The 23,156-nt window shown below is 46.5% G+C and overlaps 1 protein-coding gene across 2 annotated transcripts in view; it reads left to right on the forward strand.

Annotated features, from left to right (window-relative positions):
* ATG7 (autophagy related 7) overlaps nucleotides 1-23,156 on the forward strand; it is a 241,062-nt gene that overhangs the window by 40,804 nt on the left and 177,102 nt on the right. For both annotated transcript variants that reach the window (XM_068982053.1, XM_068982054.1), the window contains exons 11-15: nucleotides 5,372-5,530; nucleotides 11,335-11,529; nucleotides 12,982-13,185; nucleotides 13,627-13,742; nucleotides 19,330-19,405. In XM_068982053.1, coding sequence (XP_068838154.1) covers nucleotides 5,372-5,530; nucleotides 11,335-11,529; nucleotides 12,982-13,185; nucleotides 13,627-13,742; nucleotides 19,330-19,405 — 750 coding nt within the window. The remainder of the gene's footprint in view (nucleotides 1-5,371; nucleotides 5,531-11,334; nucleotides 11,530-12,981; nucleotides 13,186-13,626; nucleotides 13,743-19,329; nucleotides 19,406-23,156) is intronic.

The following is a 23,156-nucleotide window of genomic DNA, read 5'->3' on the forward strand; positions in this document are numbered from 1 at the left end:
TGTGGAAGCGTTTAGAAATGTTTCTGCAGTCATTGACCTTTTAGATTTTATACCTCTTTGGATCAGTTTAATCATGTTGTTTTCCTAGAAAATCATCCATTTCATCTAAATTTGAAAGTTAATTAATATAAAAGACATATAGTATTCTCTTGCCATCTTTCCCATCTTTGTTTTATTTACTCTCTATTTATTTATCTTTGGCAGCACTGCAGGGCATGTGGGATATTAGTTCCCTGACCAGGGATTGAGTGGGATCCCTGTAGTGGGAGCTCAGAGTCTTAAGTCCTGGCCCCCAGGGAAGTCCCATCTTCTCTGTAGTAGTAGTCAGTGTTGGTCACTCAGTTGTGTCCACCTCTTTGTGACCCCATGGACTATAGCCAGTCAGGCTCCTCTGTCCATGGGATTCTCAGGCAAGAATACTGGGGTGGGTTGCCATGCCCTGCTCTAGGGGATCTTCCCAACCAGGGATCGAGCCCAGGTCTCCTCTATTGCAGGCAGGTTCTTTACCACCTGAACCATGTTCCTAATGTTGAATATTTCTGTTTTCTCTTTTTTTCCTCTTATTCAGACTTGCCAGATAGGCTTGTCTTTCCAGAAAACTAAATCCTTGCTCTCTTTTTTCTGTAATTTTTGTTTCGGTTTGTTTCCAGATTGATTACTATCTACTTTTTATTCATTTCTTCGTCTTTTTATGGGAATTTATTTCATTCTTTCCCTAACTTCCTGAATTAGGTACATAGGTTTTCCCAGCACTTTTTAGATTATGAAGTCAGCATAGATCTAGATCCATTATAGAAAATCCCTGCAGTGTAAGAGTTACGAGGCGGAGGAAGAAGACCCATTTTTCTACTACTTTATCACCTGTTTCCTTTCGGTGTTTGTGTAACATATATTTAAATTGTTTATTTGCTTTGTAAAAATGTCCCTTGTTTTCATCAGTTAACACAAAACACTTTCTAATGTTGTTAAAAAGGATACCCAAAAAGCTTTTTTAATGGCTGTAGAATCAGTTCAGTTCAGTTGCTCAGTCGTGTCCAACTCTTTGCGACCCCATGGACCACAGCACGCCAGGCCTCCCTGTCCATCGCCAACTCCAAGAGCTTGTTCAAACTCATGTCCATCGAGTCAGTGATGCCACCCAAACATCTCATCCTCTGTCATCCCCTTCTCCTCCTGCCTTCAGTGTTTCCCAGCATCAGGGTCTTTTCCAGTGAGTCAGCTCTTCATATCAGGTGGCCAGAATATTGGAGTTTCAGCTTCAGCATCAGTCCTTCCAATAATATTCAGGACTGATTTCCTTTAGGATATAGGGTGGTTGGATCTCTTTGCAGTCCAAGGGGCTCTCAAGAGTCTTCTCCAACACAACAGTTCAAAAGCATCAGTTCTTCAGTGTTCAGTTTTCTTTATGGTCCAACTCTCACATCCATACATGACTACTAGAAAAACCATAGCCATGATTACGGACCTTTGTCGGCAAAGTAATGTCTCTGCTTTTTAATATGCTGTCTAGGTTGGTCATAGCTTTTCTTCCAAGGAGTAAGCATCTTTTAATTTCATGACTGCAGTCACCATCTGCAGCGATTTTGGAGCCCCCAAAAATAAAGTCTGTCACTACTTCCATCGTTTCCCCATCTATTTGCTATGGAGTGATGGGACTGGATGCCATGATCTTTGTTTGTTGAATGTTGTGTTTTAAGCCAACTTTTTCACTGTCCTCTTTCACTTTCATCAAGGGGCTCTTTAGTTCCTCTTCACTTTCTGCCATAAGGGTGGTGTCATCTGCATATCTGAGGTTATTGCTGTTTCTCCTGGCAATCTTGATTCCAGCATGTGCTTCATTCAGCCTGGCATTTTGCATGATGTACTCTGCACATAAGTTAAATAAGCAGGGTGACAATATACAGCCTTGACATACTCCTTTCCCAATTTGGAACCTGTCCGTTGTTCCATGTCCAGTTCTAACTGTTGCTTCTTGACCTGCATACAGATTTCTCAGGAGGCAGGTCAGATGGTCTGATATTCCCATCTCTTTAAGAATTTTCCATAGTTTGTTGTGGTCTACACAGTGAAAGGCTTTGGTGTAGTCAATAAAGCAGAAATAGATGTTTTTCTGGAACTCTCTTGCTTTTTTATGATCCATCGGATATTGGCAACAAGAAGTTGGCTGTAAAAAATGCCTTCTTATATGATGAAACATGATTTACTGAGACATTCCCCTATTTTTAGACATTAACATTGCTTTGAATATTTTACAACTATAAATTATTTTACAGAGAACATCTTGGTGATTACATTTTTGTCAGTATTTTGGATTATTTCCTAAGCTAGATTGCTGGAAGTTGATATGATTGATATGAGCATGTAAAAAATTCTAGAATCATATTGCCAGATTGCTTTCCGGAAGAGTGACACCAGTTTACATTCTCAATCACTAAAACCCCATCCTCACTAGCATTGAGTGTTGGAATTTTCTTTAATGTTTGCCAATTAGCCATTACACTGTACATGCTTAGTCTGTTGGAGAAGGGATAGGCTACCCTCCCCAGTAGTCTTGAGCCTTGTGGCTCAGCTGGTAAAGAATCCACCTGCAATGTGGGAGACCTGGGTTCAATCCCTGGGTTGGAAAATCCCCTGGAGAGGGGAAAGGCCACCCACTTCAATATTCTGGCCTGGTGAATTTCATGGATGGTATAGTGCGTGGGGTCACAAAGAGTCAGACACAACTGAGTGACTTTCACTTCACTTCTTATTCTGTATGCGCTTAGTCTCTCAGTCCAACTCCTTGTGACCCCATGGGCTGTAGCCCGCCAGGCACCTCTGTCCATGGGGATTCTCCAGGCAAGAATACTGTAATGGGTTGCCATCCCTCCTCCAGGTGGTCTTCCCGACCCAGGAATTGAACCAGGGTCTCCTGCATTGCAGGCGGATTCTTTACTGTCTGAGCCACCAGGGAAGCCCAAGAATACTGGAGTGGGTAACCTGTCCATGCTCCAGGTGGTCTTCCCGACCCAGGAATTGAACCAGGGTCTCCTGCATTGCAGGCGGATTCTTTGCCAGCTGATCTGGGAAGCCCCAGTGCTGTATAGCATTCCAAGAGACTGACAGTTAAGTGTGCAAGTGCACGTGCCTGCGACTCACCTGCAGCACGCTTATCACTTATGTAGCTTTCCTCTGCCGTCTAGCAGTTTCCAGACTGCCTTCCTTGCTCTCCACTCAGAATTGCTTTAAGGCATGCAAAATAAACATCCCCTAGCCAAGCACAAATGAGTTTTGGATTTTCCATACCTTTGTTCCCCCTACATGGTGGTTTGCTCTGCTGATGAAAAATCACTTATGAGACAGGGTGAGTAGACCAGAGTTACCCATGGGCTTCAAAACACACAGCCAGTCTAAACTATGCTTTTGAAAGGATGGATTCTGGCCCGTCACCCTCAGCCCCGAATCGTGGATTGTGTTGACTTTGCCTCTGCACTTGTCAGACTGACTGAACTTCAGCGTCCCTGACGGAGGGAACCGCAGACTGGTTCCAGATTGGGAAAGGAGTGCACCAAGGCTCTATATTGTCACCCTGCTTATTTAACTTGTAAATAAGCGGCAGAGTACATCATGCGAAATGCCAGGCTAGATGAAGCACAAGCTGAAATCAAGATTGCCGGGAGAAATGTCAATAGCTTCACGTATGCAGATGACACCACCCTTATGGCAGAAACAGAAGAAGAACTAAAGAACCTCTTGATAAAAGTGAAAGAGGAGAGTGAAAAAGTTGGCTTAAAGCTCAACATTCAGAAAATGAAGATCATGGCATCCAGTCCCATCACTTCATGGCAGATAGATGGGGAAACAATGGAATTAGCGACAGACTTTATTTTTTCAGGGCTCCAGAATCACTGCAGATGGTGACTTTAGTTACGAAATTAGATGATACTTTCTCCTTGGAAGAAAAGTTATGACCAACCTAGACAGCATATTAAAAGGCAGAGACATTACTTTGCCAACAAAGGTCCATCTAGTCAAAGCTGTGGTTTTTCCAATAGTAATGTATTGGATGTGAGAGCTGGACCATAAAGGAAGCTGAACACCAAAGAATTGATGCTTTTGAACTGTGGTTTTGGAGAAGACTCTTGAGAGTCCCTTGGACTGCAAGGAGATCAAACGAGTCAATCCTAAAGGAAATCAGTCCTGAATATTCATTGGAAGGACTGATGCTGAAACTGAAACTCCAGTATTTTGGCCACCTGATGTGAAGAGCTGACTCACTGGAAAAGACCCTGATGCTGGGAAAGACTGAGGCAGGAGGAGAAGGGGACGACAGAGGATGAGATGGTTGGATGGCATCACCGACTCTTATGAAAATAAGTTTGAGTAAGCTTCGAGAATTGATGAGGGACCGGGAAGCCTGGCGTCCTGCAGTCCATGGGGGTCGCAGAGTCAGACACGACTGAGCAACTGAACTAACTGAACTGATGGAAGGATATTGAAATAAGACAGAGATCAGACTCTTAGTCAGACTCTGCAGTCAGTCCTAGCAGGGCTTCTCTTAGGCCATTCTTTGTGATTTGCTGAAATACACACATCCCACCTCACCCCCCAGAAAGGAGGCATCTTCTTTTCCTCCACCCTGGGCATCTCATTTCCTCCTCACCATTAACCAGATTTATGACCCACGCTGAGTCACGTATCTTTTCTGGGCTTCGGTTTCTGAATCTGTAAAATAAAGTAATGGAGCTAAAGATTTTAGGGAGCCTATCTAACTTTAAAATTGTTCAGTTCTGAGATGTAATTGAAATGGATGAAGTCATGAAAGCTATTTCTGAGAACGTAGAGCTGTCCCCTACATTCCAGAATATTCATAAGGGCTTTGCCTCATTGAGAAATAGTACAGAATCTTCTATGGTGTTATACAATTGGAAATAACTTATAAGTCACTTTTATTAATGCATGGAGCTATTTCAGGCTTTGAGTGAATTTTGGGATGCGCTGTTACGTATGCCCACTGACTCATTCAGAGAAAGCGAGGTCACTGGGTGGCCCTTCCCAGTCCTCTGAAGACAGCAGCAGGGACTCACCTTCCTAAGCTTCCTCTGGTGCCACTGTCAAAAATAGTGAAGTATTAGTCAGACCAGCAGTGACATATGTCTTAGTCTCATTGCTGTAGGAAGCAAGGCACCGGGTGTATAATTATTTCGTCTTTTAAAGGAAGTTGACATTCTATCTGTCAAACATGGACTCTGCACAATTCAATTTCCCGCGTTTCCTGTGTTTTCAGGTTCCCAAGCTGCCCCAAAGCCAAACCCCTTTCAGAGATTTCCAGAGAGACAGCCTGTGAAATGTTCATCAGAAACCCACCATAATCTCCTGTTTTTCCGTGCAGGGTTGGGGCGTCAGACACATCACGTTCGTGGACAATGCCAAGATCTCCTACTCCAACCCTGTGAGGCAGCCTCTGTATGAATTTGAAGATTGCCTGGGGGGTGGGAAGCCCAAGGCCCTGGCGGCAGCGGACCGGCTGCAGAAGATATTCCCTGGAGTGGTACGTTGGTGCTGGGTGCTGAGAAGGTCAGGGCTTTTTGCCTGGCCTGTCAGTGTTTAAGTGTTAATCATGTGGGAAAGAGGCCCCACGGGATGGAGGGAACAGACTCAGCCATTGGTCACTTACTGCCAGGGCCCCATCGTGTGTTTCTTCAGGAACCTCTTTGCTCACCTCAGAAATGGGGATTTTAAGAACAAATAAACCCCTCATATATTACTGTGAAACCACCATGGAGACTATATGACAAAAATGTTTCATAAGATACAAAGCCCTGAGTTGAGGGATTTGGGGGTCTGCATAGCTTTAGATACTGCCTTGTTCCAAAGGGTTTATCCTCTTTGGATATTGGATCCACTGTAGGATATTACCTCCCTCATGGCCAGGATTCCTGATGGTTAGTACAGGTTTATGAAATTAAATAGTCTGCACAAGGAAGATCTGGCGAAGCACTGAGCCTTTCACTCTGGCTGCTACTTGTTCTTGACATCCATCATGCACTTTGAAAACAGTGAGAGGCAAGTTGTTCAGCTCATCTGGTTCAACATCTGGCCGTGTTCTTGAGATTATCCAGCAGAAGACATTCTGTGTCTTGCATGCCTCGTCGATTTGTGTGACAGAGGTTAGCTCAGTTGCCCCCAAAGCATCTGCTTCTACTGAAAGTACCACAAGAGGCTCTCAGCCCTGGCTTAAAAATAGAAAAAAAAGAAAAAAGAAGCCTGCTTTCTTAGGGTTTCTCTCTTTAGTCACTGAGCATTAGATTCACTCATTCTCAGCCTTTGCTTTAAAAGTGATTTTGACCGTTTAGTCCGTTTCACCAGAAGAATGTCATCTCTTGGGTTTAATTCAGTGGGACTAACTGAGCCCTCTGTACCCAGCTGGGTGCTGGATGACAAAAGAGAGAAGAACAAGTCACACCCTGTCGCTGAGGAGGCCTCTTAGTTACGTTTCTGCGGTGACAACATTCCACATCACACACTCCCAGCGTCCAAGTGGCTTACGATCACGAACACTGATTTCACGCTCACAGGTCTGCGGGCTCGCCGGGACTTAGTGGCTGGGCTGGACCGGACTCTGGCTTTGAGTCCTGTTCGTCTGCTCTGTGTGTCATGCTGTCTGAGTCTAGGCTCCGGGAGCAATGCTGAGCTGGTCCTGCTCTCCTTATGATGGAAGGTGGAAGTGTAAAGGAGTGGGTCAGGCTACCAGTACTTCCTGTGTCTCTTAAAGTCTCAGCAGTGTCCTCTACTGGACCAGAGCAGGTCACAGGGCCATGCCCCAAGTCAGTGGGGTTGGTCTGGATGCACTGCCTACCTGGTGGGAGGTCCTGCAAAGCCACGTGGCCAAGGGCATGGACACGTAATTCTCTTAGAGGTGGGCAGTGCATAGTCAGGAAGAATAATCCATTCTCTCACCGGAGACAGACCTGGCTTAGAATCTGAGCTCTGCCTGAGATTTTTGCTCACCCAAATCCTAGCCGTGGTCTGTGACCCAGTGCAGTTCCCCCTGTTTTATTTGTTCGGTTATCCTATGGCTTACTCATTCATCGTGCGTTTATTTAAGGCCTGCTCTGTGGTAAGGGCTGGGGACCAAGGCAGATGAACTTCCCCCTTCCTCGCCTGGAGCTGAGTCTAGTAGGGGATGTGGCCAGTAAACTAACTTCATGAATGGCTGCACTTGCAGTAAGTGCGCAAAGCAGGAGCTCAGGGGCTGTGGGAATGTTTAGCAGGTACACCTGACCTAGAACAGACTTCCTTGAGGAAGCTAAGCCCTGAAACGCGGGAGAGAGTTAGCTAGACCAGGGTGGACAGAGCGGCCTGTGCAGACGCTGAGGTAGGATGCAGCCTCTACCCCTGTGGACAGAAAGGAAGTCGGGCTGGCTGTGGCGCGGGGTCAAGAAAGACAGACTTGGAGCTAGGGCATCAGCAAGGGCCAGGTCATGCTGGGCCTTAGAGTTCAGGTTCCCCTTTTCTTGAAAGCATCAGCCCACCAGGATCAAGCCTGTTCCCCAGCACCTATGTCACGCTACTGCATTTTCCCTATTGGATTATGCAGTCCTTACTGTGGGGAGCCTGGTCTCGTATACTTTTACCCCTCATGTCTTATAAGGAATAATAGGTAACACAGGGGCTTTCCTGGTGGCTCAGTGGTGAAGAATCCGCCTGCCAAAGCAAGGGGCACGGGTTGGATCCCTGGTCTGGGAAGATCCTACATGCCGTGAAGCAGCTAAGCCCCTGCACCGTGACTGCTGAGCCCATGTGCCCCAGCCCTGGTGCCTTGTCCTAAGAGAAGCCCACACACCAAAACGGAGAGCAGCCCCTGCTCGCTGCAGCCAGAGAAACACCCGTGCAGCAGCAAGACCCAGCACAGCCCAAAATAATTAAGTTTAGAAAATAGTAGATAATGCTGAACCCACCTAAGTTCTAGGGCAATGCATCAAATTTGTGAAAAGAACTTGTGAAGCCGTTTCATTTATTGGCTAGCCAGGCTTACGTGATTCTCTTTGCATGTTCAATTTAGTGTAGTTTTTCATTCAACAGAGACTAGCTCATCACCCTCCTTATACCAGACCCTGGACAGGAGGCTAGTCTGAGTGAAGAAGACCTGAAAAGAACGGCTCAGCCACAAATAATATGTGTGATCCTGGGGTTGAATTCATTGAGTAGGAAAACAACTGAGCTTGAATCAATCAAATAACCACCTGAGGTTTCCATTCCCCCCCCCAAAGGTGAGGCAATAAAATGTAGGGTTATAGAGCCACACTGAGGGTTTTAAAGCCCGTCTCTGGACATCTGTTTGCAACCCTGATGAGTGACTGATGGACTGGCTCTCCTGCCATGGTGCATCTACCGGTTTTGCACCCAGGTACGTTGTGTAAAGTGACTCAGCAGATGCTGGCCAGCAGCCAGTGAGAGACTGTGGGCTCAGAAAGTGTTTGTCCCAGTTTGTTGCACGGAGGCACTTTTTAGCTCGTGTCAGAGCCCACGGGGAGCCCAAGGAGGTATTGTTGGTCTCGATGAGCTGAGGAAACAGATGAGAATTCAGAGCAGCCAAGCAGCTGAAACTTGAGGACAGAGTATCAGGCCTGTGGGAGTCGTGCAGGGAAGGCATTCCAGAAGAGTGTCTGGGCAGCAGCACCTTGAGGCTTTGTACGTTCTCAGGGCAGCACTCCGTAATCTGGGCAGGAAGCACCGTGAGTCTGCTGTGGGCAGAATGAGGTTCCAGAGCCCCTGCAGGCTGCAAGGCACCGGAGTCCCAGCCATCCAGAAGGGAGAGACCTCATGGCCACTCTGAGCCCGTGGGTGACACCCCAGTGAGGCCACAGAGCTGAACATGAAAGCTGGAATTAGGCGCTTCTGGAAGAGAACAGCCTGGTGATCCTGTGGTGGCAGAGACTCCTAGAGCCACGGAAATACGGAGCATAAGTGAGAAAATGGGTGAACAGGACTTCCTCGAAATTCAAAATTTCTGCGTCTCGAAAGATGCCAATAAGAGAACACAAAGGCTGGCCCAAACTAGAACTACTCACAGGACATGTATTTGGCAAAAGCCTATATCCAGGATACGTGAACAATTTTTGCCAACCAGTAATAAGACAGGCTAACCTTTTTTTTTTTTTAAGGAACTGAAGGGTTGGGCCAGCATGGCTTCCTAGGGAAGGTCCGTGCGTGGCCAGGGAACACATGTCATGCTCAGCACCGTCAGTCGTCATCATAGGGTGTGAATCAGGCCCATGCGGACGTATCCCTGCACACGCACCGAGATGACTAAAATTAGAAAACCGACAGTGCTGAAGGGTGGGAGGGGGAGGGGCAGCCACAGCTCTCACAGTCTGGGGGTAGAGGTCCTGGGGACTGCCTGCGAAAGGGTATGAGAGCATTGCCTCGGATAATAGTAGATGCCTTGAGGGGCGTGTGCGGGGGTTAATCTGCAGCTTGTCAGAACACATCAAACTGGACCCCCGAGGTCCGTCCGTGTACTTCACTTGCTGTAAATGATTGCTCGCCCTGGCTGCACGTTTTAGTCATCTGGAGAGTTTTGGAAAATATCCATCCCTGGGCCCGCTCTCGGAGACTCCAGTTGAAGTGGTCCAGGGAAGAAGCTGGGCGTTAGGAATCTAGACAGCTCTCTAGGTGGTTCTGATGTGCAGCCAGGCCTGAAAAGTACCGTGCTGCAGCTCGCTGAATTGCAGCCTCAGACTCGTGGCCTCAGTGGTGGGCCGGGAGCCAGTGTGCCTCTGCAGGCTCGATGGCTGGAGCTGCAGCAAGCAGAGATTCATTCAGGTTAGCCACGGAGATGGGGTGAGGGTCTGAGTTATTCAGAAGGTCAGAATTGAGGTTGAGTAATTACGCTTTAATCTTGGTGTCATTAAAATTCCCAGGCAATAATTTTGTGGATTGAGCAACCATCATTTAAAACACATCAATTGCAAATACGACAGTAAGGTATTGTTGTTGTTATTATGGTGGTTGTTGCTTTTCTTACTGTTCATTACAGTATTATGTATGCAGCAGATACACGGTACTTAATGAATGAATGAGTGAGTGAATTATGAGGTCCTGAGAGGTATCTTTTTGGTGTCCTCGTTAAAATGGACTTGTTTTGAACCTTCCTTCTTACTGAAGTCCTTTCTGCCTGGCATCTTTTCCTGCAACCTTTTTTTCCCCCCTGCCCAACTCTTCTTGAAATTTTTGCTGTTATTACTACTGTGCCTTTCTTGAATTCCAGATATTAGGTTTAACGAAGAAAATAACATCCATTTACAGAATAGATTTTACTTTGTAAAGGGACCTACTGCTGTGTCCCCTGAGCCGTTTTTGCAGTATGTGAGGGGTTTTGACAAATAAAAAAGCTGGTGTTTTACACGCTTCCCTGTGGCAGGTGCTATGCAGGGGATTGAGGGTGGAGTTTGTGATTCTAGAACTCTTTCTTTTCTGGGGAAAGTCAGTGTACCTGGCTTCACTGGCATGCATATGTGACTCACAGTTCATCTGCCAGCACATTGTGGAGCCAGCAGGGGACGAAAGGTAAGTTACAGAGCTCTTCTAAAGGCTCCATGAAAAGTCCTGAGTCGTGAGAACCCGGGTCACTGGGCAGCTCCTGCTTTTGGACAGGAAATGAAGCTTCACTTCAGCACAACACTCTGCTGTTGCCCAGCACCCCCACCAGACTAATATCTATACATTCCTAAGTCTAGTTTTCTGGTTAGTCAGCAAGGAGAGTTCTTCAGTTTTGAGGGTTTTGTTCGTTTTTAATGCATATAGCCCCTGTGAAAATTAAGGCAAGACTCTGAGCCATCCTAATCTTAAGGTGAATTTGTTAAATTATTTCTGTTGTAACATCTCGTTTAGAGGTGTTCCACACTAAAAAGCAGAGTGAAAGGCAATGTGGGGACAAGTGGAGAGACAGCCCGGCTGGACCGAGGGCCTTGGGGAAGCCGAGAGCATTGTGATGACATTCCTTGGCCCCAGGTTGTAGGAAAAAGCCGAAGGTACACAGTTCTGTCCAGTGTTCGTTTTGTCCACAGGGAAAGTGCCTCCCTCCCACCCCCTGCCACTTTGGAGCTAGATCCGTGTCTCTGCTGCCCTGTCCAGCCTTAGGGACCCGAGATGCCAGGACAGGTGGTCTGGGTCGCAGAGGTGAAGAAGGTGGAGAGCTCAGCTGGCAGAAGGCTGAGGCAGCATGGTCATGATGGGGAGATGTCAGGTTGTAAGTGACCCCACGTGCTCAAGGTGATGGGGAGTTGCAGGCTCTGAGATCCCACCCATCCCTTTGCCTCAGAAGCCCCCCCTCTCTGGGTGTGTCCCCAGAACGCCAGAGGGTTCAACATGAGCATCCCCATGCCGGGGCACCCCGTGAACTTCTCCAGCGTCACCCTGGAGCAGGCCCGCAGGGACGTGGAACAACTGGAGCAGCTCATCGACGGCCACGACGTCATCTTCCTGTTGATGGACACCCGGGAGAGCCGGTGGCTGCCTGCCGTCATCGCCGCGAGCAAGAGAAAGGTAGAGCATGGGCCCCATCTCCCAGGGTGGAGTGCGCCCCCAGTCCACCCCCACCTCCGGAGCGGAGGGGTCTTTGTGTGGCCTGCTGACCCGAAGCCAAGGGCTTCCTCCGCAGACCAGCCACCTCACGCACCATCATGCAACCCAGATGTTACCCTGTGAGCCCCGTGCACTGGCGGGGCCACTCTGCTCACAGTGGAATGTGAGCTCCCACAGGACGCAGACTCCGGCTCATTCACCACGGTTGGGCCAGTGACAGCTTAAAGGGCCGAAAGAATGAATGGTTCAGCAAGTCAGGGTGCGTACACAGGACAGAATAGTATGTAACCGCTCCCGGTTATGGTGTCAAAGAATTTTAATATGATGGAAAATACTACGTAGTTAAATAAGATATAGATATATATCTTACGTCAATCATGTTTATGTATATGAAGATATCCATGTCTGTTTATCAAAGAATGGGGGTGGCAAGAGAAAGGGAGAAAGAAAGGAGGGGGATGGGCAAGAGAGAAAATAATAAACACCTCGAACTATTATTATAATTGTTGGGGCTATGAGATTCTGAGTGATTTTTTGTCTTCTTTTCCAGTGTAGTTTTCTTTGATTTTTTCAGTGTTCTATGTAAACAGACATTTGGGAGAATGAGTCAATTTATGACTAACAGAAGTTATTATAAATGAAAAGAAGCTTTCCTTGACAACCTGTGTGAAGGGTGAATTATATAAAGTGAAAAATATGAGACTTATGAAAAAATTCTCTGTAGAAACGACAAGCAACAGCATAATGCTGCAAAGAAGGGCTTTGAGAATGCTGGAGACTTAGTTTTATATACCTTCCCTCTTACCAGCTAAGTAACCTTGGGCAAGTTGTAGAAATAACCTTTCTGACTTTCAGCATCTTCTTCTATAAATAAGAAATGTTTGCTGGGAGTTTTAAATAAAACCGAGAGAGAGAATCTATGTTAACCTCTTGTCAAGTCTTTCGCACTTAGTAAGCCCTCAGTCCTGGGTAGCTGCTCCCAGCGTTGTTGTTGAGTTCCTAAGCTGTGTCTAACTCTTCGTGACCACATGGACTGCATGATGCCAGGCTCCCCTGTCTATCACTGTCTCCCAGAATTTGCTCAGATTCGTGTCCACTGAGTCAGCGGTGCTATCCAACCATCTCATCCTCTGTCACCCCCTTCACCTCCTGCCCTCAGTCTTTCTCAGCATCAGGGTCTTTTCTGATGAGTCGGCTCGTCACATCAGGTGGCCCAAGTATTGGAGCTTCAGCATCAGTCCTTCCAATGAATATTCAGGGTCGAGTACCAACATTAGCTTATAGAATCTAATTACAGTCGAACACAAACACATATTACAAAACAGATTTTTTAAGTTGACCCAATATGGAGTTAGCCATGGCCTAAAATGTAAGTGTCTCTTAACTCCGGTCTTTATTCCTTGGAACTCACAGCTGGTCATCAACGCTGCCTTGGGATTTGACACCTTCGTTGTCATGAGACACGGCCTGAAGAAGCCCAGGCATCAGGGGGCCGGGGACTTGTGTCCCAGCTACCCCATGGCGTCTGCCGACCTCCTGAGCTCATCGCTGTTTGCCAACATTCCTGGCTACAAACTTGGCTGCTACTTCTGCAACGACGTGGTGGCCCCAGGGGATGTAAGTAGATTTCTTTGTTGTTCCAAGTATCTCCTACAGCCATCTTGCCCACTAGGGCAAAGAGACCTAGCTTTTTCCTTTAAGACTGTTTAAAATATTGTCTTTTAACAAAGAGAAAAATCGTCTCATTTGGGGCGGTGGCATTATCCCTCGTGAGCCTTGCTTGGCATCATCGACTGTAAACAGCTGTGCCCCACTCACCAGTGTCTACAGGGCGCTCGAGGGTTTTTAGAGTATTACCTCATTTCGTTACTTAACAGGTATATTTTGTTTTTCTTGGTACTCACAAGACATGGTATTATGTGAGGCTGACTGATCTCTGCCAACAGTGAGCATCTGGCTGTGTGATGGAGCTTTATCGTGGAGGAGTTGCATGCTCCTGACAGCTCGCCTTGCAGGGAACAGAACTTTGCATTCACGTCCATGACTGTTTCTCCGTAGTCAACCAGAGACCGGACCTTGGACCAGCAGTGCACTGTGAGTCGCCCGGGACTAGCCACGATCGCCGGAGCCCTGGCAGTGGAGCTGATGGTCTCCGTTCTGCAGCATCCAGAAGGGTGAGTTTCCCGTTTAGAGATGGCTGTTGAAACAGAGACAGCTTCTGTATCTCCCTTGGCCTTTTCTCAGTCTGACTTTTTCTGAGAATTGTATTGTCCTTTCCACTCTCAAAAAGCAAGATTTTAAAAAAAACCTGGTTTGATCCTTTCGGTTGGTAAACTTGTCATGTGATCTTTGGAGCTGTGTCTCTGCGTCCTTGTAGAACTGAACTCTCCTAGGGTTGTTTGGTAATTGATGATAAGGAAGGATAAAAACTTTCACAGGGGCTTTAGGACCTTCTGCTTTCATTCTGTTAATATATTAATTTTGATCTTCTTAGCTCTAAGCATTTGAAAGGCAATACGTGAATCACGTATGATAGAAGTTGGATTTGGCTGTATGTAACAGATCTGTCTTCAGTGACTTAGTCAGATGGAGGCGAGGCTTTATTTTTCTCATGCAGCAAGAAGCTCAGAAGCAAGCACCAAGACAGGGCTTCCCATGTACCGTCGGAGACTGTGTCTCTTTACCGTGCACTCGGCCACTCTTGGCTTTCTTCCCTGTGCTTGTCCTGCCGTGGCCACAGGATGAGAGCTCTGCCCTCAGGGCTGCTTCTGTGTCACAGTTAAGAGGAAAGGAATGACCAAAGGATGCGAGCTGTGTTCAACCGAGGCTCCCCACTGCCACCCTGCCTTTTTGGCCATGTTCTGCAGCATGTGGGATCTTAGTTCCTAACCAGGGATTGAACCTGTGCCTCCTGCAGTGGAAGCATGGAGTCTTAACCACTGGGCCTCCAGGGGAGTCCCCGAGGCTGACCCCCTTTAAATGGCTCTCCAGGAACACTTATGCATTGATTCTAAAACTCGTGTATAACTTGATCTTGCCCTTATAACTGCAAAGAAGACAGACAAATGTGGCTCTTCAGCTGGGCACATTGTCTCTGAATGAAACTGTGACAAGATAGGAAAGGAGAATGGACATTGGGCAGGCACCCAGCAGTGTCTACACACTCATTTAAAAATGAGTTTATATTCTGTATATATTTAAACACTAGAAGATACTGTTATTGTTACATAGTTGGATTCATTTAATTTTGCTATTATTTTCCATTTTTAAACTTTTCTTTCTATGTCCTTGAGCTTCCATCCTAGGTCATTTTCTTTCTGCTGAGAGAATACCCTTTAGAAATGCCAGTGACAAAGATGTTTTAATTTTTGTTTGTCTAAAAATGCCTTTGTTTTATCTTTATGCTGAAAAATATTTTTGCCATGTACAGAATTCTAGACCGGTTCAGTTCAGTTCAGTCACTCAGTCATGTCCGACTCTTTGTGACCCCGTGGACTGCAGCACACCAGGCCTCCCTGTCCATCACCAACTCGTGAACTTTACTCAAACTCATGTCCATTGAGTTGGTGATGCCATCCAACCATCTCATCCTCTGTCGTCCCCTTCTCCTCCTCCCCTCAATCTTTCCCAGCATCAGGGTTTTTTTTCAGTGAGTTAGTTCTTCGCGTCAGGTGACCAAAGTATTGGAGTTTCAGCTTCAACATTAGTCCATCCAATGAACGCTCAGGACTGATCTCCTTTAGGATGGACTGGTTGGATCTCCTTGCAGTCCAAGGGACTCTCAAGAGCCTTCTCCAACACCACAGTTCAAAAGTATCAATTCTTTGGTGCTCAGCTTTCTTCACAGTCCATACATAACCACTGGAAAAACCATAGCCTTGACTAGATGGACCTTTGTTGGCAAAGTAATGTCTCTGCTTTTGAATATGCTGTGTAGGTTGGTCATAACTTGTCTTTTAGCATGTTGAGAACGTAATCCTGTGTCTCTGGCTGCCGTTATCCTTGTTGAGGAGCAAGGTGCTGATTTCATTGCTTCCCCTTTGGTACAGTTGGATTTTCTCCCCCTTCCCCTGTCCTCAGTTGCTTCTATGATTTTCTCACTGTCTTTGGTTTTCAGGATTTGGAAATATTTACCTAATTCTGTATTTATTATTATATACCTATTTCTGTGTTTTTTCTGATTGTGCTTTCTAGTGCCTCTTGAATCCACAGCTTGATGTTTTTCACTCACGGTGGAAAATTTTCCTCCATTGTCTCCTAAAGCCTTGCTTCTGCCTCTGCTTTGATTCTTTCCTTTTGAGTCTCCAGCTGTATGTTAAAATCCGATAATGCTCTTTTCTGTGTTTTCCGTCATTATGTCTTTCCTTGCTTCAGTCTGGCTGTTTGCTTTTTGGCTTATCTTCCAGTTTACTGATTCTCTCTTCTTCTATGTCTATTTGTTAAACTGTCCACTGAGTTTTAAATTTCATTATTATATGTTTCAGTTCTAGAATTTCTAGAAATAATTTGATCTTATTTTACACATTTTCTGTTCTCTGCTGAAATTGTGATTTTTTTAAATTCTTTGAAAACACTTAATCATGTTTTCCTTTTAATTTTTATCAGATATGCCCATTAATGTGAGATCTCTAATGAGTGTGTTCCTCTTGTCTATTGTTTTTATCTCCTCATATACCTGTTTTTTTTTAAACAAAGCCTTTTTATTATGGAAAAATAAAACATATATAAAAAAGATACATGTTATGTGTATACATACACACAAGCCATTTGTGTATATATAAAAACTCCTTTGTATGCACCATCCATTTTCAGTAATTACCAACACATGACCGGTCATCATTTATCTATACCACTGTCCATGTTTTTTCTTCTTCCACTGACTTGCTTTAAAGCAAATCCAAGACATACTACTTCAGTCATAAAAATGTATCTATTTGGCATGTATCTCCACTGTTTTTACATTTAAAAACAAAGGCAGTTCCCTAATATTATCACATATCCAATCAGTATTGAAATTTCCTCAATTCTTGCATCTGCTTGGCTATTTGACTGAGTACTGGCCGTTATGTGAAAAATTATACAGATGTTGTGACTTCCATTTCCTTCTTGCAAACTGCTGGGCCAGGTGGACTGCCGTCTTAGACCATCTTATCCAGTTAGCTTGTCTGTTTTCAGGCTCTCCCTTAGTCTGAGGATGTATCCCTGCCATGATCCCAACTCGAAGCCTGGGATGTTCTCCATGGTTCCTCCCTATGGGCAGACCTCAGCTCTAGACTGTACCATCAGCCCCATGAGTCAGTCAGGATCACTGTTCAGCTTCTGATCCAGTGGCCACTGCTTTTGGAGGTGGGCTTACCTCTGTGGGCTTCCCTCCTCCCACGTACCTTGGCTCTGTAATTCTCCCCTACCTTGGGAACTCTCCGATGCTTTCAAACACAGGTTTTCTTTATACTTAGTCTGGCTTTGCCTTGTCTTCTCAATGGGAGGGCTGGTCCTAACCACCGAGTCTACCAAGGCCACACCAGTTATAAAAATGGTTTTCAGATTATTCAGCTTTTTGATGTATTAAGCACTTACCGCATTAGGCTTGCTTGTGAGAGGAAGGAAAGGAGTAGGCTGGCGTGTTTTGTTCCGACTCGGCCTTGGGCCTCGTGGTAGGCTCTGTGTGCAGCTCACTGCATCGTGGATGCAGAAACCAGCACAGCTGTGGTCCAGAGACCCTGCTTCTCCAAACAAGGAAGATCTTCCTTTATGACTTACAAACAACAGAAGTAATTCATCTTTCCTCTAGCAAATAAAAGTGAGACAAAAATTAATTTAAAAACAGTGTCAGATTTATTTTTTTGGGCTCCAAAATCACTGCAGATGGTGACTGCAGCTATGAAATTAAAAGACGCTTACTCCTCGGAAGAAAAGTTATGACCAACCTAGATAGTATATTCAAAAGCAGAGACATTACTTTGCCAACAAAGGTCTGTCTAGTCAAGGCTATGGTTTTTCCTGTGGTCATGTATGAATGTGAGAGTTGGACTATGAGGAAACCTGAGTGCCGAAGAATTGATGCTTTTGAACTGTGGTGTTGGAGAAGACTCTTGAGAGTCCCTTGGACTGCAAGGAGATCCAACCAGTCCATTCTGAAGGAGATCAGCCCTGGGATTTCTTTGGAGGGAATGATGCTGAAGCTGAAACTCCAGTACTTTGACCACTTCATATGAAGAGTTGACTCATTGGAAAAGACTCTGATGCTGGGAGGGATTGGGGGCAGGAGGAGAAGGGGACGACAGAGGATAAGATGATTGGATGGCTCACCAACTCAATGGACATGGGTTTGGGTGAACTCCAGGAGTTGGTGATGGACAGGGAGGCCTGGCGTGCTGCGATTCATGGGGTCGCAAAGAGTCGGACACGACTGAGCAAGTGAACTGAACTGAATGTAAAAAAAAAAGAAAAAAGGGAAGGAGGAAAGGAAAGGAAAGACAACAAAGGAAAGAAGAAGAAAATCAACCATTTAAGAGTTTCTCAGTATCTGTTAGAGGCAGTGGTGTCAAGGTTGTATGGAAGTCAGACTGAAGCCAAACACATTTACATCTGTCTGTGTGACAGATACACTGTGATTTATCTGATATATTTTCAACACTGACATGGTATTTACATTGTGTTATGCTTTATTCTAAGCGTGTTACAAATAGTAGTTCATTTAATCCTCATAGCAAACATTAGGAAAGAACTGTTATCTGTCCCATTTTCTTTCTTTCTTTCTTTCTTTTTTTTGTCCCATTTTTGATGGGGAAACAGAGGTATAGCCAAGATAACTATGTTGCTGAAATTCACATAGCTGGTGAGCAGTAACGCTGGGATTTAGCTCAGCCCAGTTTGGCTGCAAACTCTGTCTTTATGCACTCTGTTAAGATATGCTGTTTGTAATACCGACATGGAAGAAGTGAATTTTTGAAAGGTTTGTTTTTCCAGTTGTTAGATATCGACATGCGCATTCCACTTACTGTGTAAGTCTGAGTTCTGAGTGCTTGGAAAGACGGCCTCTGTAGTGTCGGTAGCATACATAACTAGTATACCTGCTTCTGAGTTGAATGGAAACAAGCAGCTTTTTTGTCTTCCTCTCATCTTTGTCATCTCCCTGGCACCTGCGTTCTCTTGTGGCCCCCGGACAGGAAGCATTTGGGATAAAATCTTTCAGAGCTGACTGCGAGTCCTTGACACCAGCCCCACGCCGGCCGCTCGGCCACCTTTGTTGCCGTCACGGGCTAGAACCAGGGCCCGGGTCACTGTCTTCTGTGACGTAAGGAGACTCCACCCTGTGGTTTGGGGTGGAGCGCATCCGTTCTGCCGCATTAATTCCTCACTTTTCTTTCTCCTTCGTCCATCAGTAGCAAGTACATCACCTCAAGAAGTTAAGGTCGAAACGGTTTCTGTTTCAAAATGTCAGCAATGTGCTGTGGTGTTTTACAAGACTCTTTCAGACAACGAGAATTAATATTTATCGGCAAGTAGCCTGTGGCCACAAGCTCTGGTCTTTCTAACTTCAAAACACAAGCTTTTTTTTTTTTTTTTTTTTTTTTTTAACTATTCTTCTACCTTCCTCCCAGGAAAGTTAGTTTTTTTGTTTCCCTGGCTTATGCTGCCTAGCAAAGGGTGTTTCGGTTATCCTTATAAATCTTCCACGGACCTCCTCTCGATCATCTTCACGGGAATTAAACATAAACTTCTCTGAAATGAGCAGCTCTCACCGTTTCCCTTTCTCAGGGGCTACGCCATTGCCAGCAGCAGTGATGACCGCATGAATGAGCCACCAACGTCCCTCGGCCTCGTGCCTCACCAGGTGAGTGAGTGGAAATGAAGTCAACTCCAGGCCACCTCCCGGTGGTGCAGCAGGGAAGTATTTGGGGGTCACCTTACCATGCCATCCTCCCAGCCCACCTCTCTTCCACCCTCCTGGCGCTCCTGCTTCCTTGGAATTTCAGTGGCGGTGTTTTATGAGCACCGGGAGGGGATCCCGGGCTGTAGAATGGTGATGAGAAGAAACCCTGGATGAACACTAGTATCCAGTCTTGATTTAGCATTTCTCGTGTTGACTCGGGGCTCCCGGGTGGAGTAGAATGAGAGCGAACAGGCTCTGGAGCCAACTAGAGAGCAGCGTCAATCCCAGCCCTGCAGTTATTAAGGTGGCCTCCCTTGGCCATGTCACCAAACTCGGAGCCTTAGTTTTCCTATCTGTAAAATGTGGGCCGGAACTCCGACCTCAGCTGGTAGCGGCAGAGATAAGAAGTGGGGTATAGAAAGGTCTCGGTGACCGCGCCTAGAGTATCACAGCCCTCAGTAATGATGCTGCCCTTTAGCCAAAGAGCAGCCTTTCCAGGCATGCACAGTGAGACCATTAGAAGTACACAGTGCCACCAAAAAGTGGGACATCTTTTCAGAAACAGAATCTGAGGCTTCCTAAGGAAGGCCCATCCCGTGGAGAGTGAACGACAGTGAAAGGCTAAGTTTGTGCTCCCTCTGCACCATTGTTTGTGATCATGCTTTGGAGGTTTTCTGGCCTGGAAGTCATGGCTCTGAGCTCTGTGCGCGTGTGTATTTCGCTCTGTGGCAGGAGGGCCGTCTCCAAGGGCAGCAGTGTGCGTGCCCGACAGTCCTGCCTGGGGCCGTGAGGACAGACCCCCAGATGGGCGCAGAGAGCAGGGTGACACGTGCCAACCTCACTCACCTCTCCCTCTGCCTCCCCACACCTGCCCTGTCATTTTCTGGTTGAGGGTCTGCATCAGAAGACAGGAAGTTACCTGTCCACTTTCATAAGAGAGAGGCAGTAGGTATGCCGAAATCCAAACCTCAGCGTGGCTCTCTGACCAGGGCTGTGGCAGAGGCTTTTTGAGTGGAAGCGGCCCTGGCCTGCAGGTTGGGAGGTGGGGTTCAGTCACGAAGTCATGTCTGACTCTCTGTGACCCCATGGATTGCAGCACACTGACCTCCTCTGCCCCCTGCTGTCCCCAGCTGTCTGCTCAGATTCTTGTTCGTTGATTATGTGATGCTAGCGAATCATCTCATCCTCTGTTGCCCCCTTCTCCTGCCCTCCATCTTTCTCAACATCAGGGTCTTTTCCAGTGAGCCAGCTCTTTGCATCAGGTGGCCAAAGTATTGGAGCTTCAGCGTCAGTCCTTCCAGTGAATATTCAGGGTTGATTTTCTTTAGGACTGACTGGTTTGCTCTCCTTGCAGTCTAAGGGACTCTCAGGCGTCTTCTCCCTTCACTTCAAGTCACATTCTGGGCCACTTAAACAAGTCGCCCATCCCAGCCTCACGCTAGGTCATTCACCTCCCCGAGCCTCCGTGTCCGCGCCAGGTGCTGGACCTCGTGTCCAGAATTGTCTAAAATGATGAGGCTTTGAAAACCATGAAACACCACGCAAATGCGACTTTTCCAGCCTCCCTCATTCAGGAGGGCGTTTGTGTGGCGCGAATGGGTTAACCTTTTCTGCAGAAACCCCTCAAGTATGACCCAGCAGACCCTGCGGTGAGCCCCACGACGAGGAAGCGAGCTTCCAGAGCCAACCTCTGCTGGGCACTGCTCACGTGAATGCCCACCCTCGCCACTCTTCCCCAGTCGCCTTCCTCGTCTCTGCCCTTGAGGTGTGCCCACACCTTCTTTGCAGATCTCCTGCTGAGAAGGGCCTTAATTAAATTTTCAGTCACGCCCCGCACCAGTTTCTGTCTTGAAGTCCTTGATGTTAAATCACCACAGTTGTAGTTTTCTTGGTGCTGAGGCCAGAGGGCAAAAAAGAGTCTTTATAGAAGGGGTTCCGTGTCAAAATGCGTGCCCGTGTTTTTCAAGTACTATGGCAACTAATCCTTCTCAGTGTTACTCACCCCCATGGAGCCTGGCGATTGTTTGTCAGTCACCCACTCTTCCACTTCTTTCTCCTCGTTTTCAAACGTCTGAAGGATTATTTTGGTTGTTGGCCATCTCTTCATTTGGCCTTTTCAAAGGCTGAAGGGTAACACAGCCATATATGGGAAAGGCCCAGTGCGTGCGGGTGACTGCTTGCTTACATTATTTCAAGTGTCAAGCCTTTATTTTTAGCTACTTTCTAAAAAAGACAGTGGAGAAAGAACTTCACGATTATTCAGGGTTGTGTGGTCCCTATTTAGAGGCTTTAAATTTCTTTCCTTTTTTTTTTCTTTTTTGAAGTGGAATGAGTCCGTGTATACAGCCGTGCTTTGACCAGGAGACTGTCATTTCCATGGAAACACTGGGCTGTGTGCAGTGCAGACTCAGCACCACCCCCCCCCCAACCCCCTTCCTGGCTCTCCCAGACAAATGACTTCCTGTTGGAGAGGAACTCCCAAGCCCCTTTGTCTGCTCTGTATACAGAGGGCGGCCCATGACGTCCCCGGGCTCCGTTTTCTCCATTCCCCAAAGGAGAGCGTTTATTAATTGGCCTCTGTGGAATGAGATATAGTAGAAGAGTGATAGTCCTCAAGCGGAGAATCCCAAGGCCGCTCACCCACCAGCCAGTCAGTCGTATCATCTGGGGAAGCTTGCTTCACTTCCTGCTCTCCTGTCTCTGCTTTCCCCGGGGTCAGACCTGGGAGGCCTGGGGGTGACTTAGTCTCTCTGTTTGTGGGCCCACAGGCAGGATTTGGCTTATCCAGAGATTGGCCAAGTGCAGGCAAAGGCTTCATGAAGGCCCTGAAATTCAGTGATACCCAGTGATACCCCAACCATCTTACTGCATTTGAAACCATTTGAAGGTGAGAAAATAGGCTTATGGATTTGTGCTTTTTAAAAAGCCTCCAGCCCATTGTATGTAGATGGGATTCTACAAGCAGAAGGTCATGAGTATAAGCCCTTCCTGTCTGTAATGTGGTTTCAGTTTGTCATTTTTATCCACATATAAAATGCACGCTATCACACAGACCATGCAGTGTACAACTTGGATTATCATAGAAGGAATACCACGTGTGTACCCAGCACACGCATCAAAATGAAATCTTGTCAAGCACCCCCACGGCCCCTTCCATGCTTCTTCCAGTTATCATGGCCTCCTTCGCACACAGAGACAAGCATCTCTTGACTCCGAACACCTCAGGAAACTTCTGTCTCATTTTGAACTCTCTGTAAACGAAAGTGGTACATGCTCTTTGGAGTCTGGCTTCTTCTGTAGAGAGAACTTTGTCACTGTCGATCTTAGCATACTGTCGTTCCCTCTGCTGCTCGACGAGTGGGATCTTTTATTTATTTAATTTTATTTTTTAAAGAAGGTTGTCTTTTTCCTGGCTCCTGGGGTCACGACTGAGTTCTGTGAGGTCAGACCCCTCCTTTTCTGGTTATTCAATGGGAGGCGCAGTTCAGGAGTTATCAAATGTAGAAAGAAGCCACTCCTGACATCACCAGGCAGTTGGTGTGCAGACTGGTGAGACAGAGATGTGATGGAAATTCACAGCCGATGTAGCTCCTGGTCATCTAACTGGACATCCCTCAGAGAATGAAAAGCGTCGTGGCGATTCAGTAGTCATCCGAACACCACGGCCGTGAATCTAGCCGTCCTGCTCTCCTCTGACTCTGGATGAGAGCCG

The sequence above is a fragment of the Capricornis sumatraensis genome, chromosome 10 (assembly GCF_032405125.1).
Source record: "Capricornis sumatraensis isolate serow.1 chromosome 10, serow.2, whole genome shotgun sequence".
Classification (NCBI taxonomy): domain Eukaryota; kingdom Metazoa; phylum Chordata; class Mammalia; order Artiodactyla; family Bovidae; genus Capricornis; species Capricornis sumatraensis.